This window comes from Triticum urartu, chromosome 5A (assembly GCF_056163025.1).
Source record: "Triticum urartu cultivar PI428250 chromosome 5A, HENAU_Tu73, whole genome shotgun sequence".
Taxonomy (NCBI): domain Eukaryota; kingdom Viridiplantae; phylum Streptophyta; class Magnoliopsida; order Poales; family Poaceae; genus Triticum; species Triticum urartu.
In genome coordinates, this window is record NC_141877.1 from 297756695 (window position 1) to 297776146 (window position 19452).

Genomic DNA, 19452 nt, shown 5'->3' on the forward strand with positions numbered 1-19452 from the left:
AGACTTGTAACAATAATCCTATAAGCTACTACGGATTATTAACACGTGAACCTGATAGAAGAAGAGAGCCTAGTCCTTATCCCATGTTGAATGAGAAGAGAATGACTCAGATTAGAGGGCATAAGGTAAGGAGTAAAAAGAGCCTTATGTTCCCTCCCACAATCAATTCCCCTACATATAACTAAAGCATTTCTAGACTCGACATCGACCAGTTTGGCTCAACGAACCTACAGGCAGTCCGGCTCTGATACCAACACTGTCAGGACCCCGATTCCAAGTGACATCGATCTAGCCGGCAACACCTCATATCACATTGCAGCCTCACGCACGGTATCCCCACGGGTGTCGCCTTACCATGGCCCGGGACCGTTTGCGCCTTTTGGCTCACGTATATGATAGTGTCGCTAGCATCCATATGACAGAGAACCCGGGCTGACATGGCTAGTCGTGAACCCAAAGCGGCGCAGACCTATGGAGACACGCATACATGAATCACATCGAGCATGTCGGTCATCAGCGAGTGAATCCGGGCTGTAGCACTAGGCTAACAGGACTCCGGGGAACCCGGGCTGTAGCAGGCTAGGCAGGACTCCGGATGTCACCGCGTGACATTTCCCCGAAGGGACAGACATAAGAACGAAGTGAAACACATGCCGGCCAGTCAAGTGTCCTGAGCAGTAGGGCTGGGCTAGCAGGACTCCGGTGAACCGGGCTATAGCGGACTACTATGGCTCGAGGAACACTAGACTACATTTCCCCATAAGAAAGGCTGCCAAGGATAAACAACTAGATTGTCGGATCCACTCATACCAAGCATTTCAATCATACACACAATATGCCCGATATGAGTACATACAACATGGCATCACAACAAAACTCTACAACTCAAGTACTTTATTTAAAGGCTCCAGAGAGCCATACATAACATGTTCATACAGATTGGGGTCACATGACCCGACACTCAAGTCATACAAGCATACAAGCACATGCGGAAGCAAATAGTCTGAGTACAGACACTAGAAAGCAAGAAGGCTTCTCGAAGCCTGTCTATCTACATAGGGCCCTCCATGGCCAGGGTCACCACCTGGGTAGCGAGTTACTCATCGACGCCGAGGTCTACATAAAACCCATCGGAGGGGGCGGTGTTGTCGTCTGAATACAGTAATTAAGCAAACATGAGTACAAAGGTACTCAACAAGTCTTACATCAGAACCTACTATACATGCTCATTCTCAAGAAGGTGGTGGGGTTATTGCAGCAAGCCAGCTTTGACTCTTGGCTAAGCTATCCTACGGAACTCCACTAGTAAATTAGTTTTCGCACACGAGTCCACTACTCACCAACACAATACTCCACCGGGGATCCTCCCTCGTCATCCTACGAGAGGGCCATCCTCGGTACTCACACTTATCTTGAGTCTTTTAGTAGTATCCATTAGCTTGTCTATGAACTGTATAGGCAACCAAGTAGTCCTTTATCGCGGACGCGGCTATTCGAATAGATTTATACCCTGCAGGGGTGTACTTCTTCATACACGCTTTCACCACTTATCGCCGTTTACATGACATGTACTCGGCAACCTTCAAGCGGAAGCCCAACGAGGGTGTCGGCCACGGCCTACCTAAACACTCAAGCCTCTAGTCCATGTTTATCGCCTATTTAGGTTCCATCCGCAGGGAGTCCAGCCGAGGTTTCCACATACGGCCCCGAACGATGTGAACAGGGTTCCCGAGACACCAAACGGGTGACTCGGTACACCGTGCCACGGTGTATCTACCGCAAGATAGCCCACCCCTAGGGTCAGCACTACGATGGCCGCCAACACATAACCTACAAACACCGGAAACTAATTGCAACTCCTGGACAGAGTACTAGGGTGGATAAGAAGCCGAGAGGGTCCATTGGTTTCGGGCCCAATGTATGGTAGTAACTGAATCTCAAATCACACATACAGATCTCAGTTCTTATGGACGGCCTCAATGAAACAACCCACCATGTACTTCTACATGGCCTCTCATCGATACCTTTACCATATCATGTTCAACACATCCCTCACATTACCGACATAATCATTTCACTCTAGCCCATCACCCAGATGAACCAGACCCGACACAACTCTAAGCATAGCAGGCATAGCAAGGTAGGAAACACATACATGGCTCAATCAACTCCTACACATGCTACTGGGTTTCATCTAGTTACTGTGGCAATGACATGTCATGCAGAGGATAAGGGTTCAACTACCGTAGCACACAGCAGTTTGAATCGCGTTGTCTTAATGCAGTAAACAAGAGCAGAAGCGAGAACATGGTTTTGTATCGGAATGATCAATGGGTTGCTTGCCTGTTGTAGTGGTAGTAGGGTACTACCCTTCAGACAGATACTCGGGGTTATCCTCGAAGGCAGAACCTACCACGAAAGACACACCGAACATAATCAACACATGACAATATGCAACAATATGATGCATGCTATGACATGGCAAAATGAAAGTGTCTTGGCCTAATGCAAGCTAAAACAGAAAGGAATGAGCTCATTTGAATCAAAGATTCAAATGTTAGCTCATTTAACATAGCCTTATTAGTGCATTATCTTATTTTGCTTAAACAGCAAGGGTAACTTGTTTTGTCATGCATGAAACCATTACAGATGGATAGATTGAATTTTTCTGATCATTTTTCATATATAATTTGTTTGATTTGGAGCTATGGTTGATTTTCTATGATTTTTAGAAGTTTTGGCTATTTTCTGGAATTTAATATATAAGAATAATTCCAGTAATTGAATTAATGCGTCAGCATGACATAGGTGTGACGTTAGCAGGTCAACTGGGTCGGCCAGGTCAAACCTGACTGGTGGGCCCTGTCTGTCAGTGTCTCAGCTAATTAATAGGATTAAATTAGTACTAATTAACTATCAGTGGGGCCTGGGCCCACATGTCAGTGACTAAACTAATTAAAATTAGTTAACACTAATCCTAAACTAATTAGCAGGCCGGCCCCACCTGTCATAGGATCAGGGGGGAGTCAACCTGGGCCCACGCGTCAGTTCGTGGTCAAAAGTGGTCAAACTCGCCGGCGTTTAGCTATCGGCGAGGCCAGACGCGGCGGAGGGGATCGGGTTTTGCACTCCGGCGACCAAAAGGACGGCGGAGACCATCTACGTGATGCGGGGAGTGAGCCACATCGAGTGGTGGCAGTAGGTGGAGCTGGGGTGGCCGGTGACGACGGCGGCGGGAACGTCCGTGACGATCGGAGTTCGGGCAAGGTCGAACTAGTCGCTAGCGGGCACGGCGAGGGGCGTGCGGGGGTGCTACGGACTCCTGCGAGTGCGTTGAAGACGGTGGCGTGCTCGGTTGCGACCCAACGTGGCCGTGTCCACGACGGCGACGTGCGGTGGCGGCGGCGAGATTTGTCTCCAATGGCCATGGTGGTTAGAGGACGCAGACGAGCGTGGGGAGAGGGGGAAACGGTGGCGGAGCTCACAGCGATCACGAAGAGGGGCTTAGCTTGCTCGGAGACGGCTTGGCGACGGCGAATCCGTCGATGGAGTCCGGCGGCCGTGCTCGGGGAAGATGACTCGTGGCGGCGATGTGGGGCTCCCGTGGTGGCGTGGCTCGGGGTGGAAGGAAGAGGGGGTCGAGGCGGAGCCTCTGGGCCGGTCAGAGGAGCGAGGGAGAGGCGGTGGCCGCGGTGGTGCTTGTCGACGGCGACAGCTGCGCTCGGCTTCAGGGGAGAGAGTGAGAGAGGCGAGACAGGGGGGAGAGTGGAGCGGTCGAGGGGTCCAGGGGGTCGGCATGGCACTCGTAGACGCGTCCGGGGCGTCGGCGGAAGCAGGAGGTGGCCGGCGTGTGGCCGTGGGCGCCGGCCACGCGCCTCTCGTCCTCCTGGCGAGAGGAGGACGACGACTGGCAGGAGCCAGTGGACTGGGCCGAGCTGGTGGGCTAGGTGGGTTGCGCCAGGCAAGTCCCTTTTCTCTCTCTCTTTTTCTGTTTTTCATTTATTCTATTATTTCTGTAACTTCAGGGCTTTATTAAAAATGCCAGGGCATTTCCAAAAATCATAAAATTAATCATGGCTACTGCTTAGAATATATCCAACAGTAAACATTTTAGTTTATGATTATTTGAGCATTTAAAATATTTTATAGCATTTAAATGCCCAAATGCAAATACTATGAGAATTAATCCAATGACCTTATGATGTCCTAGAAAAATGTGCACCATTTTTGTCAAAGGTTTTAACCCAAAACAAAAAGGGTGCGCTTTTTAGAAGGGCATTTCAGGTTCATTGAAAAAGTTTTTTAGTAAACCCTAGTTGTTCGAGGGGGGGTGCTGGGGGTTCTGTCATCCCCATTTCAAATTTAAGAGAAATTTAAACATGATGCACACTCTAATGCTTGAACTAGCTAGGGTGTGACACTCAATGTTAGATCTATCCTGTCTACATCTCATATAATGCCTAGTATATTCACTTAAGCTTCATAATGAGTTAGATTCCTCACTTGTACCTATTCCTGGATTCGTACAAATCTGGAACCAACTTCAAACACATAAGTGAATGTCTTCGCACCATGAGGTCAATGTCTTCAAACTGATTTATCTTCAAAATCTTCTGAGAATGCATATGACCTCTCCCCTTCCCTCGCATCTCTAATGTTGTCACCGGTACATGTCCGTGGGAGAATCCTTTGGTTCTCATAGTCTGCATTCGTTTGCAGAATTCTTACAGCATCACATTAACTCTCCCGAAGCCAGTTCCTGTTTGACCAGCAAGTGGAAGCCTTTGAAGCCTTTGAACATTTTGAAGCCTTTCAGTTTAAACTTCATGGCATCAGAAAAATCTGCAAGGAAGGGAGGCAGACAACACTGTGGAAACACTGCTAAGGACCTGCCACCAGATCTCTATGAGCTATACAAGTCAGATCCAGAAGAGACCTATGGAGAACGCAAGAACCGAATCCAATGGATTTGAAGACATTCGGCAGAGGAATGGTTCAAGTACAGATTCGTCACCGACGAATATGCTGAGAAGAGTGCCATCAAGGGCCCCTGGGGAGATATCATATACAAAGGTCTTCAGCCCAAATCAAAGTCCGAAGCTATTGCTCAAGGCTTTTACCCCTGCATGCTTCGTGGACCTCAGCCTGCTAATGCCGACCCATCCTCTCTGTTATGGTGTCGCGAAGACAATCTCTTCAAGCACAACTATCAGTTTGCACAGAACTCTGCCAAGGAAAACAAGAAGTCATTGGGATTAGACTTTAACCCAGGCCCCTCTGCGCCATGTGCTGACAGCACACGAGAAGCTGAACCTAATCTGGTTGGCCCTTCTACAACCTAGAAGGTCTGATCAACCTGCAGACGATGCTGAATCTGACGAAGCACCTGCACCACCGAAGCCGCAGAAGTAAAAGAAGGCTAAAGCTTCAAAGTCAGCTGCTCCTCCAAAAGCTTCACGTGCGAAGCCACTGGCTACTGCACCTCCTGAAGACAGTGTGCAATCTGAAGATCTATCACGTATCTCCAAGAAGACGGAGATGAAAAAGAATACTGATCAGGCATTGACCCCTGCTGCCTGTGAGACGAACACATTGATCTGTCCAGTGATGAAAGTCTTGCAGATGATGCTCTTGAGCAACTAATTAAGAGCAAGGAAGAAGCAAAAAACTGCAATGATTTGCCTCTCTTTGACGTGGAAATCATCCACAACTTCATTGATGAGTGGTTTGAAACCCCCAATCTGAACTTTGATGATCTGCAACTTCCAATTGGCCTCAGCGTCTCTTTCAATGGCGCCATTGCTTCTGAGCTAGCTCTAGCTCAGCGCATCGTTGAACTGAAGCACAAGATCGACTATGAGAAAGATCAGTTCAAGAAGCACATGGCAAAGCTTAGCGTGCAAGATGTCAAAAACTTCAAGGTTATGCTGCACGAGCTCAAGGAAGCTTTTCTCAAGAAACAAGAAGAAGCTAAAGGTTCTCGTGAGCGCATGAACAGTCTGGCTAACAAGTGCGTGCAAGCCTACAATGAAGCTGAGAAGCGCAAGGCTCTTGGGCGTCCTGGCATCGACCCCAGAATGACTGCAAAGAAGAAGAAGCCATCGAATGACAAATCTACACCTTCAAGGCGGGAAGAACCTCGCATTGTCTTCCCAAGCAGTATGTCCGGCTCGAAGCCAAAGGTCAAGTCAACTGCTTCAGAACTAAAATTAACAAGGGCTGCCGAGGCTGAAGCCAGAAAGAGGAAAAATCCTGAAGCTTCTGATGTCACTCCCTCCAAGAAGAAGCGAAAACCAAGAAAGATCGGGCTGCTCCCACAGAGCCCCTTGTTGTCGAGCCCATCTCGGTTGCTCGTCCTGACTCTTTGCATCAAGAACGATGGATGGTAGTTCATGAGCCTGCTTCCACAGAGGCTCCTGAAGCTGAAGACATTCCAGCAGTTGACCCCACCGCTGCGGAAGACATTGGTCACCATGACAATGTTGAAGATGATGTAGTTCTTCCTCAGATCGAGCACAACTTGGTATCATCGCCTGTTCTCACGAACAGCGAACTCATCAGCATTGGTCGTCCTCTGACGCCAATTGCTCAGGATGCATCATGGGCTGATCAACCACAACAATAAGACACCCCGAGTACTCCCCAACGACAAGTCACCCCACCAGTGCAAGAAGAAGAAGATGACTTTGAGGCCCAGCCAACTCCATCTCCACAGGCGTCGCCAGCGTTACGCAGGCTTCGCAAAGGACCAAGGCCCCAAGTCCCTCTTTCGAGCGGTCCAGAAGGAGAAGTGCACCACCAATCTGTTGCACGTCAGGTGTTCCCAGAAGCCACTCCTACTATGAATGTCTCCGAGTCTGAAGCTAAAGTTGCTGAAGACAATCCGGCTGCATCAGCCGAAGAAAAACAAGCATAAGAACGTGCCCCTACTCCCCCCATCACTGAAGAAGCTGTTCCTTAAGTGAACATGTCGGTGCACGACCCTCCATCTCCTCAAGTTGAGGTTGAGAATCCTGAGGCTGCCCCCACTAACACCACTGAAGCCAATGACGTGGTCATGACTGAAGACAATGTGGAGCCTGCACCAAACACTGTGCCAGAAGCCAATGAAGCCAATGATGCACCTGCAACAGATGTGCAGCTTGATGCCTCTGTTGATACCACTGCTCCTCTTCTGCCACCAAGGCCACATACTATCGAGCAAGCGTACAACTATGGCCAGTTTATCACTATCAAATGGCCTCTTCTTGTTCCTCCACCTGCTGCTGGTCCCCAATTTGACTATCACGTCGAGCGCAGGCCTCAGGTTCAGAAGCCAATGCCAAGGCTGCCTAGGTTTCCAGGCACTGCATCTGCACTCGGATCATTCAACATCAATGGCTTCAAAGCACACAACACCTTCTTTGATAGCGCCAAGAACCCCTACTCTAAGGCAAGAATATCTTCTGATCGGTTCTGGAGCTATCAGCAGTGCAGTTATTACTCATGCATCCTATACAATCAAGGTCGTATTTTTCCACATATGCGTCTTGACACTGAAGCCATAACTGGTCTGCCCTATTTGGAAGAAGCGCTGGATTGCTTCAGAGAGTCTGGCTTGTTGCAGTTCGTCACTGACAAGGAGCACTGGAACGAAGAATTGCTGCTCCAATTCTATGCCACTCTTCATATTCGTGGCTACAACAGGGATCCAAAGACTTGGGTCCTTGAGTGGATGACTGGCAATGTTCATCATGAAGCCAAAGCCTTTGATGTCACTGAGCTCACTGGCCTGCCCACTCTAGGTGATCTTTATGAACCTGGTTGTCAGCTTCACGGTGCTGCTATGGAAAGCATTTTTCACAAGCCTAAACCCAACATGATTCAGATGCTTAGCATGATGAAGCCTTTGCCTCCCGGTGCTGAATATCCTAAGGAGTTCTTTGTTGAAGACCTTGAGTATCTGCCACATACTATCTATCACATTATAAGGCAAACTCTCTGGCCCATCAAAGGACATTCTCCACATGCAAAGCTTGAAGGGGCAATGAAGACTTTGGTCTTCCATATTCTTCACGGCAAAAGCTTCAATGCACAAGACTTCTTCATCCACCAACTTGCTGCATCAGGATCTGATCTCTTTGGCTTGAAGTTTTACGCTCCATGGATTATGCGTCTAATCAAACTACACTCAGCTGTCACCTATCAGCCCTCTGCTCGCAATCATCTGATTTTTCCGCCTGACGTCGATATGTCAGTTGAAGCCATCTATCCAGAGCTTGCCAAGGAGCCCCTTAGTCTTCAAAATGCTGATAATCAAAGCTTCTCACAACACATTGAAGGAGTCCAAGCAGTCACTCATGTTTATCCTCTGGCTGGTACTACCCGTGCACCTCATTGTGCCCTCACTGAAGCCACTGAAAGCACCATTGCACAACGGCCTAAGAAGCGATCTCGTGTTCTCAATGACCGAGAGCTTCTGGTTGCCCTTCATCAGAAACAGGATAAGCATCATGACTGGCTGAAGCGCCAAATGCAAAGCCTCTTGGTGGACGTAAACAGGATTCGCAACCTTGCCACCAAGAATGCCTTTGTCGCCCATGAAACTTGTCGGCGTACATGGAAAGGGCTGACGCTTATGTGTTCTGAAGATGATCTTCAAGATGATGGCTTCTCTGAACACTTCAAGTTTGACTCAACACCTCCGAGAAGGACTGTGCTGCAGCGTACTCCATCTCTTGAAGACTCTGAGTTCTCCTCCTCTGCTGCAACAGTGAATGCACGTGTCATCGATGATGAAGACGATGCTACTTCACCACCTTCAGCGCGAATCAACACTGCACCAAGTTCGTCTGCACCGCCAACCAACACCGACGACCTTGCTGCTTCACCATCTCCTCATGGGAATGAGTAGGTGCTCTATGTCTTCAAACCTTTTTGGTCCCTACTGACAAAAGGGGGAGAAGCATATGAGTTTGATAGTCTTCATGCGGGTCCATATGGGCGGTGGTTTTATATTTTGCCTAGTGTTTACAACTCTCGCATTTTGATACATTTGGTTATTTGAGTTGTAACACTTAAACTCGATGGTCGTCTGCTACTTATTTGCTATTCTGTGATGCGATGATAAATTCCGCATGTGCGATGATAACTTCCGCACTTAGGTCATTCTGCAGACGTCCATTTTTCATTATGCATGTCATTATCTTCATTACATCATATCTTGCATAATGAATTGTAATCATAGGTTGAAGAGGATCTCCACAAGTACAACCTGCCATGTGCATTTGCATTCCAAAAGCAAATTACTTATATGCACATCTTTAGGGGGAGCCCATGCAACTTATGAAGACAATACCCTATCCTTTACAATTTCACATATTTTATTCCCCGTTGAAAACTTCAACCAGTTTGCTATCAATCACCAAAAAGGGGGAGATTGTAAGTGCATCTAGTGCCACCCCTAGTTGGTTTTGGAGTATTGACGACAAACCTGGTTGAGGGACTAATGTGTTTGTGAGAATTGCAGGATAACACAGGTAGAAGTCCCTCATTGATTCGGTTTTCCTACCAGAGATGACCCCTAAAAATTTATGAAGACATTGAAGTCAAAGGTGGTATGTGAAGACATTCACATTGAAGACTATGACAAGAGAAGACATCACGTGAAGACTATGGAGCGCGAAGACTTAGTTGTTTCGTCGTTCTTTTTCTTCTTTGTTGAGTCATAGGAACCACCGTACTGTTAAGTGGGGTCCAAGAGAACCAGTCAGAACGACTGAAGTGATGCTTAACCAAAATCCTATGTCTTCGAGCGAAGACAATGAGAGCAAATCTTATCCAGAGCTGGGTAAGTCAGCTTTGCTTGTAGCCCAAGTAAAGTTGCCGTGTGTGCTTGAAATCTGACCGTTGCAACATGTGTCAGTTCCTTAGTGACCCAGGGTCATTTCGGACAAACCAGGTCGGGTTGCCTAGTGGCTATGAATAGCCCACCCCCTACAACCATAAACGATTGGCTGCTCAGAGTTAGTGTACGACTTTTGTCGTTTGAGAGAAACCCACCTGAAAGCCTTTGAGAGAGAATTCCTTGCGAGGATAAAGCCCTAACCACCCAGAGTCAAAGAGTGTTAGGCATCACTTAAGTCTTCCTGTCTGTGCGATCTGAAGACTTATTACACTTGAGGACTGTGAATCCTCCAGCCGGTTAGGCGTCGCGTTCTGAGCATCCAAGAGTCATTGTGGATCGCCGGTGAGCGAAGTCTGTGAAGGTTTGGGAGTCTACCTTGAAGACTTAACAGAGTGATTGGGCGAGGACTGGGTGTCCTTAGCTCAAGGCGAATAAGGTGAATACATGGTCTTCTGAGTTAAATCTCAGCCTCCCTAACCAGACGTACAGTTGTCACAGCAACTAGAACTGGTCCAAAAAATCATTGTCTTCAACGAGTCACTGGTTTCGTCCTTCCCATTCCTTTACTTACTGTTGGCCCTGGTGAAGTCATTGTATGATTGCATTATCTTTTGTCTTCACTGAGTAACTGATTGTTCTGATTGGCTTCACACTATCTTCCTACCTGATTTACACTGCCTAGCTGCTATTAGTCATTGTGCTTTCACTTCATTGAATACTTGACTATGGCTTGCTTAGTGTAGTCTACCTTCCGCTGCATGGTAATAGGTTTATTTCTATCGTTTGTCTTCGAAACTTCCATGTTTTGAAGACTTTCATAAAAATCGCTTATCCCCCCCCCTAGTCGATCACTAGCACTTTCACTATATCATTTCCCATCAAAAGTATGTCATCCACATATAATATGAGAAATGCTACAGAGCTCCCACTCACTTTGTTGTAAACGCAGGCTTCTCCATAAGTCTGCATAAATCCAAACGCTTTGATAATTTCATTAAAGCGAATGTTCCAACTCCGAGATGCTTGCACCAGCCCATAGATGGAGCGCTGGAGCTTGCATACCTTGTTAGCATTCTTAGGATCGACAAAACCTTCCGGCTGCATCATATACAATTCTTCCTTAAGAAAGCTGTTAAGGAATGCCGGTTTGACGTCCATTTGCCATATCTCATAATCATAGTATGCGGCAATTGCTAACATGATTCAGATGGACTTCAGCTTCACTACGGGTGAGAAGGTCTCATCGTAGTCAACCCCTTGAACTTGTCGATAACCCTTAGCGACAAGTCGAGCCTTATAGATGGTAACATTACCATCCGCGTCCGTCTTCTTCTTAAAGATCCATTTATTCTCTATCGCTCGCCGATCATCGAGCAAGTCTGTCAAAGTCCATACTTTGTTTTCATACATGGATCCTATCTTGGATTGCATGGCTTCAAGCCATTTGTTGGAATCTGGGCCCGTCATTGCTTCTTCATAGTTCGAAGGTTCACTGTTGTCTAACAACATCACTTCCAGGACAGGGTTGCCATACCATTCTGGTGTGGAACGTGTCCTTGTGGACCTTTGAAGTTCAGTAGTAACTTGATCCGAAGTACCTTGATCATTATCATTAACTTCCTCTCTAGTCAGTGCAGGCACCACAGGAATATCTTCTCGAGCTGCGCTACTTTCCGGTTCAAGAGGCAGTACTTCATCGAGTTCCACTTTCCTCCCACTTACTTCTCTCGAGAGAAACTCTTTCTCCAGAAAGTACCCATTCTTGGCAACAAAGATCTTGCCTTCGGATCTAAGGTAGAAGGTATACCCAATGGTTTCCTTAGGGTATCCTATGAAGACGCACTTTTCCGACTTCGGTTCGAGCTTTTCAGGTTGAAGTTTCTTGACATAAGCATCGCATCCCCAAACTTTTAGAAACGATAGCTTAGGTTTCTTCCCAAACCATAATTCATACGGTGTCGTCTCAACGGATTTAGACGGTGCCCTATTTAAAGTGAATGTAGCTGTCTCTAGAGCGTATCCCCAAAATGATAGCTGTAAATTAGTGAGTGACATCATAGATCACACCATATCCCATAGAGTGCGATTACGACGTTCAGACACAGCGTTACGCTGAGGTGTTCCAGGCGGCATGAGTTGTGAAACGATTCCACATTTCCTTAAGTGTGTACCAAATTCGTGACTTAAATATTCTCCCCCACGATCTGATCGTAAGAATTTTATCTTTTGGTCATGTTGATTCTCTACCTCATTCTGAAATTCCTTGAACTTTTCAAAGGTCTCAGACTTGTGTTTCATCAAATAGACATACCCATATCTACTTAAGTCATCAGTGAGAGTGAGAACATAACGATAGCCACCGCGAGCCTCAATGCTCATTGGACCGCACACATCAGTATGTATAATTTCCAATAAGTTGGTTGCTCACTCCATTGTTCCGGAGAACGGAGTCTTGGTCATTTTACCCATGAGGCATGGTTCGCACGTGTCAAATGATTCGAAATCAAGAGACTCTAAAAGTCCATCTGTATGGAGCTTCTTCATGCGTTTGACACTGATGTGACCAAGGCGGCAGTGCCACAGGTATGTGGGACTATCATTATCAACCTTACATCTTTTGGTATTCTCACTATGAATATGTGTAACATCACGTTCGAGATTCATTAAGAATAAACCATTGACCAGCAGGGCATGACCATAAAACATATCTCTCATATAAATAGAACAACCATTATTCTCGGATTTAAATGAGTAGCCATCTCGTATTAAACGAGATCCAGATACAATGTTCATGCTCAAAGCTGGCACTAAATAACAATTATTGAGGTTTAAAACTAATCCCGTAGGTAAATGTAGAGGTAGCGTGCCGACGGCGATCACATCGACCTTGGAACCATTCCCGACGCGCATCGTCACCTCGTCCTTCGCCAGTCTCCGCTTATTCCGCAGCTCCTGTTTTGAGTTACAAATGTGAGCAACCGCACCGGTATCAAATACCCAGGAGCTACTATGAGTACTGGTAAGGTACACATCAATTACATGTATATCACATATACCTTTAGTGTTGCCGGCCTTCTTGTCCGCTAAGTATTTGGGGCAGTTCCGCTTCCAGTGTCCCTTTCCCTTACAATAAAAGCACTCAGTCTCAGGTTTGGGTCCATTCTTTGACTTCTTCCCGGCAACTGGTTTACCGGGCGCGGCAATTCCCTTGCCGTCCTTCTTGAAGTTCTTCTTACCCTTGCCTTTCTTGAAACTAGTGGTTTTATTGACCATCAACACTTGATGTTCCTTTTTGATTTCCACCTCCGCTGAGTTCAGCATTGAAAATACTTCAGGAATAGTTTTCACCATCCCCTGCATATTGTAGTTCATCACAAAGCTCTTGTAGCTAGGTGGGAGCGACTGAAGGATTCTGTCAATGACTGCCTCGTCCGGGAGGTTAATGTCCAGCTGGGACAAGCGATTATGCAACCTAGACATTTTGAGTATGTGCTCACTGACAGAACTATTTTCCTCCATCTTACAACTGTAGAACTTCCCGGAGACTTCATATCTCTCGACCCGGGCATGAGCTTGGAAAACCATTTTCAGCTCTTCGAACATGTCATATGCTCCGTGTTGCTCAAAACGCTTTTGGAGCCCCGGTTCTAAGCTGTAAAGCATGCCGCACTGAACGAGGGAGTAATCATCAGCACGTGACTGCCAAGCGTTCATAACGTCTTGGTTCTCTGGGATGGGAGCATCACCTAGCAGTGCTTCTAGGACATATGCTTTCCTGGCAGCTATGAGGATGATCCTCAGGTTCCGGACCCAGTCCGTATAGTTGCTGCCATCATCTTTCAGCTTGGTTTTCTCTAGGAACGCATTGAAGTTGAGGTTGACATGAGCATTGGCCATTTGATCTACAAGACATTTTTCAAAGGTTTTTAGACTAAATTCATGATAATTAAGTTCATCTAATCAAATTATTTAATGAACTCCCACTCAGATAGACATCCCTCTAGTCATCTAAGTGATACATGTTCCGAGTCAACTAGGCCGTGTCCGATCATCACGTGAGACGGACTAGTCATCATCGGTGAACATCTTCATGTTGATCGTATCTTCTATATGACTCATGTTCGACCTTTCGGTCTTCCGTGTTCCGAGGCCATGTCTGTACATGCTAGGCTCGTCAAGTCAACCTAAGTGTATTGCGTGTGTAAATCTGGCTTACACCCGTTGTATTGGAATGTTAGAATCTATCACACCCGATCATCACGTGGTGCTTCGAGACAACGAACTTTCGCAACGGCGCACAGTTAGGGGGAACACTTTCTTGAAATTATTGTGAGGGGCAAAAACATGATAAACATCACATGCAATCAAATAGTGACATGATATGGCCAATATCATTTGCTGCTTTTGATCTCCATCTTCGGGGTGCCATGATCATCATCGTCACCGGCATGACATCATGATCTCCATCATCGTGTCTTCATGAAGGTGTCTCGTCATCTATTACTTCTACTACTATGGCTAACGGTTTAGCAATAAAGTAAAGTAATTACATGACGTTTATGTTGACACGCATGTCATAAATAAATTAAGACAACTCCTATGGCTCCTGCCGGTTGTCATACTCATTGATATGAAAGTCATGATTCCTATTATAAGAACATGATCAATCTCATACATCACATATATCATTCATCACATCCTTTTGGCCATATCACATCACATGGCACATGCTGCAAAAACAAGTTAGACGTCCTCTAATTGTTGTTGCAAGTTTTTTTTACGTGGCTGCTATAGGTTTCTAGGAAGAACGTTTCTTACCTACGCCAAAACCACAACGTGATATGCCAATTTCTATTTACCCTTTGTAAGGACCCTTTTCATCGAATTCGATCCGACTAAAGTGGGAGAGACAGACACCCGCTAGCCACCTTATGCAACTGGTGCATGTCAGTCGGTGGAACCAGTCTCACGTAAGCGTACGTGTAAGGTCGGTCTGGGACGCTTCATCCCACGATGCCGCTGAATCAAGATAAGACTAGTAACGGCAAGCAAATTGACAAAATCGATGCCCACAACATCTTGTGTTCTACTCGTGCATAGAAACTACGCATAGACCTAGCTCATGATGCCACTGTTGGGGAACATAGCAATAATTCAAAATTTTCTACGCATCACCAAGATCAATCTATGGAGTAATCTAGCAACGAGGGGAAGGAGTGCATCTTCATACCCTTGAAGATCGCTAAGCGGAAGCGTTCAAGAGAACGGGGTTGATGGAGTCGTACTCGTCGTGATCCAAATCACCGATGATCCTAGCGCCGAACGGACGGCACCTCCGCGTTCAACACATGTACGGTTGGGAGAGACGTCTCCTTCTTGATCCAGCAAGGGGAGAGGAGAGGTTGATGGAGATCCAGCAGCACAACGGCGTGGTGGTCGAAGCAACGGGATCTCGGCAGGGCTTCGCCAAGCACCAACGAGAGGGAGAGGTGTCACGGAGGGAGAGGGAGGTGCCAGGGACTTGGGTGCGGCTTCCCTCCCTCCCCCCACTATATATAGGGCCCCTAGGGGGGCGCCGGCCCTAGGAGATGGGATCTCCAAGGGGGGCGGCGGCCAAGGGGAACTTGCCCCCCAAGCCAAGTGGGGCGCCCCCACCCCTAGGGTTTCCAACCCTAGGCGCAGGGGAAGGCCCATGGGGGTACACCAGCCCACCAGGGGCTGGTTACCCTCCCACTTCAGCCCATGGGGCCCTCCGGGATAGGTGGCCCCACCCAGTGGACCCCCGGGACCCTTCCGGTGGTCCCGGTACAATACCGATTACCCCTGAAACTTTCCCGATGGCCGAAACTGGACTTCCTATATATAAATCTTCACCCCCGGACCATTCCGGAACTCCTCGTGACGTCCGGGATCTCATCTGGGACTCCGAACAACTTTCGGGTTACCGCATACTAATATCTCTACAACCCTAGCGTCACCGAACCTTAAGCGTGTAGACCCTACGGGTTCGGGAGAGACGCATACATGACCGAGACGACTCTCCGGTCAATAACCAACAGCGGGATCTGGATACCCATGTTGGCTCCCACATGCTCCTCGATGATCTCATCGGATGAACCACGATGTCGAGGATTCAATTAATTCCGTATACAATTCCCTTTGTCAATCGGTACGTTACTTGCCCGAGGTTCGATCGTCGGTATCCCAATACCTCGTTCAATCTCGTTACCGGCATGTCACTTTACTCGTACCGTAATGCATTATCCCGTGACCAAACACTTGGTCACTTTGAGCTCATTATAATGATGCATTACCGAGTGGGCCCAGAGATACCTCTCCGTCATACGGAGTGACAAATCCCAGTCTTGATCCATGTCAACCCAACAGATACTTTCGGGGATACCTGTAGTATACCTTTATAGTCACCCAGTTACGTTGGGACGTTTGGTACACCCAAAGCACTCCTACGACATCCGGGAGTTACACGATCTCATGGTCTAAGGAAATGATACTTGGCATTGGAAAAGCTCTAGCAAACGAACTACACGATCTTGTGCTATGCTTAGGATTGGGTCTTTTCCATCACATCATTCTCCTAATGATGTGATCCCGTTATCAATGACATCTAATGTCCATAGTCAGGAAACCATGACTATCTATTGATCAACGAGCTAGTTAACTAGAGGCTCACTAGGGACATGTTGTGGTCTATGTATTCACACATGTATTACGATTTCCGGATAACACCATTATAGCATGAACAACAGACAATTACCATGAACAAGGAAATATAATAATAACCATTTTATTATTGCCTCTAGGGCATATTTCCAACAAGGCAAAGGTATGATGTGGAGCTGCAGCAAGCGACCAGCATATATGGTGGCTAACATACGCAAAAGAGAGCGAGAAGAGAAGGCAAAAGCACGGTCGAACAACTATGATCAAGAAGTGATCCTAGAACAACCTACGTCAAGCATTACTCCAATACCGTGTTCACTTCCTGGACTCCGCTGAGAAGAGACCACCACGGTTACACACGCGATTGATGCATTTTAATTAAGTTAAGTTTCAGGTTATCTACAACCGGAAATTAACAAATTCCCATCTGCCCATAACCGCGGGCACGGCTTTCGAAAGTTCAAATCACTGCAGGGGAGTCCCAACTTAGCCCATCACAAGCTCTCATGGTCAACGAAGGATATTCCTTCTCCTAAGACAATCCGATCAGACTCGGCATCCAGGTTACGAGACATCCTCGACAATGGTAAAACAAGTCCAGCAAGACCACCCGCTGTGCCGACAAATCCCGATAGGAGCTGCACATATCTCGTTCTCAGGGCACACCGGATAAGCTAAGCGTACGGAAGCCAACGTAACCCAAGTTTCCAAGGGACGGCCCTACACGGTGCTCTGGGTTGGACCAACACTCAGAGGAGCACTGGCCCGGGGTTTAATAAAGATGACCCTTGGGCTCCGAAAACCCAAGGGAAAAGAAAAGGCTAGGTGGCGAATGGTAAAACCAATGTTGGGCCATGCTGGTGGAGTTTTATTCAAGGCGAACTGTCAAGGGGTTCCCATTATAACCCAACCGCGTAAGGAACGCAAAATCAGGGAACATAACACCGATATGACGGAAACTAGGGCGGCAAGAGTGGAACAAAACACTAGGCATAAGGCCGAGCCTTCCACCCTTTACCAAGTATATAGGTGCATTAAGATAAACAAGATAATATTGTGATATCCCAACAATAAACAAGTTCCAACAAGGAACGATCTCCAACCTTCACCTGCAACTAGCAACGCTATAAGAGGGGCTGAGCAAAGCGGTAACATAGCCAAACAACAGTTTGCTAGGACATGGTGGGTTAGAGGTTTGACATGGCAATATGGGAGGCATGATAAGCAAGTGGTAGGTATCGTAGCATAGGCATAGCAAAATAGAAGCATCTAGCAAGCAAAGATAGAAGTGATTTCGAGGGTATGATCATCTTGCCTGCAAAGTTCTCAGAGTTGCCTTGATCCTCGAAAGCGTACTCAACGGGCTCCTCGTTCACGTACTCGTCTCCCGGCTCTACCCAAACAAGAACAACAAGCAAAAGGAACACAATCAACCACGTGCAATACTCAAGCAACATGATGCGAACATGGTATGATATGCGGGATGCGGTATGTAATGCATATGCGTGATTTGGAAAGGAATGGATGAACCTGGCCTCAACTTGGAAATCAAAGAGTGCCACTGGAAAGGTGAGTCGATATCGGTATAAAGATCACCGGAATTGGATGCACGGTTTGGAAATGGCAAGCAAAACAAATATGGCACCGGTCTGCGATAATCAGCAAGTGACCAACTAAATGCATCAAGTTAAATATGCTACAACACTCAAACATAGCAACAAAATACATGGCAGAGATCCACTCATGATGCTTGAAAAAAGATGAACACTGAGCTACAGATAATTCACTCATTAACAGGTTCAAACAAGCATGGAAAAAGAGCAAAAGATTACTGGTTTCAGACTTAGTGAAATTAACAGCATATCAGGAATTTATCATCAGGAAGCAAACTTTAGAGCATGATAACTACATGCTACAGGAACATATCATGGCAAGCAAGGCATGGCATGAAGCTACTAAAAACATATAACAAAAGTCCCTTAGTGACCATGAGCCAAAAGGGATCAGAGGATACAATTGCAAGCATGTGAACATAGCAAAAACATAAACAGATTCAGGCTTAGTGAAAAACTGGAGCATGCAAAACAGATTAACAAGTAGGCATGTTTACGAGCTCGATGCACTCACTAAGAGGCATTGCATGACAAACTAAGAATACATCCATCAAGAAGACATGGCAAGAACAATAACATAGAATGCACGGATCAATAACAACAACCTCGGCAAAATCGCTAAACATGTTAACAATCTGCCAGGAATATTTTATGGCAAAAGTAGAGCTCGATTCACTCAAGCTAGGGTGCTCCATAAATGCAAACAAATACATGGCTGGATAGAGCACCACAATATTAACAAAACATCCTTACTGATCATCCTCAAAAGAGGCACGGATCACTAAGAAACAACATAAACATATGACATAAAAACAAAAACAGGACAAAGACTTAGTGAAATTCTAAGTCCCTGAAATCAGCATTATTGAGTAAGCTACTTTGCATGCTTGTGCTAGTCACCACAAATATCACAAAAAATACATGGCATACACCCCTGTAAAGATGGCATGGCATTTAACAAAACACATGTAGAGCTCAGGATCATAGCATGCACACAATAATCATGGCAAAAATGACAAAAGGCCATTTGCTGAAACAGATCTGACATATTCATCACATAGCCCTCTTCCAACAGCATTTCGGGCATCAAGATGAGCTCAAATGAAAATGATGCAATGAGATGAAATTATGTACTCGTCGAGGCAAACATTTTGATATGCTACACGCATGAATCGGAGCTACGAATGCAGAGTTATGGCATGTCAAAGATTGCAAAAAATCGAGGGTTACGAGAGGAAAAAGTCAACCGAGGCAAAATGGATCTGGATCTGG

General features: G+C 46.5%; 1 protein-coding gene across 1 annotated transcript; it reads right to left on the minus strand.

Moving 5' to 3' along the window:
• Window positions 1–5209: 5209 nt before the first annotated feature.
• Window positions 5210–13783, minus strand: LOC147971119 (uncharacterized). Its single transcript, XM_087523833.1, has 3 exons — window positions 12904–13783; window positions 5387–5485; window positions 5210–5226 (listed from the first exon to the last, which is right to left on the minus strand). The coding sequence occupies exons 1-3, from the start codon at window positions 13781–13783 to the stop codon at window positions 5210–5212; spliced, it is 996 nt and encodes a 331-aa protein (XP_087379959.1).
• Between the last annotated feature and the right edge of the window lie 5669 nt (window positions 13784–19452).

Bases quoted from the DNA above. Each gene is read 5' to 3' on its own strand.
- LOC147971119 (XM_087523833.1), bottom strand. From the start codon at position 13,783: ATGGCCAATGCTCATGTCAACCTCAACTTCAATGCGTTCCTAGAGAAA. The intron at 5,486-12,903 runs GTACTCATAGTA...CACTGTCTTCAG, and splicing joins AATTGATGTGTACCTTACCA to GAGGTGCAGTAGCCAGTGGC.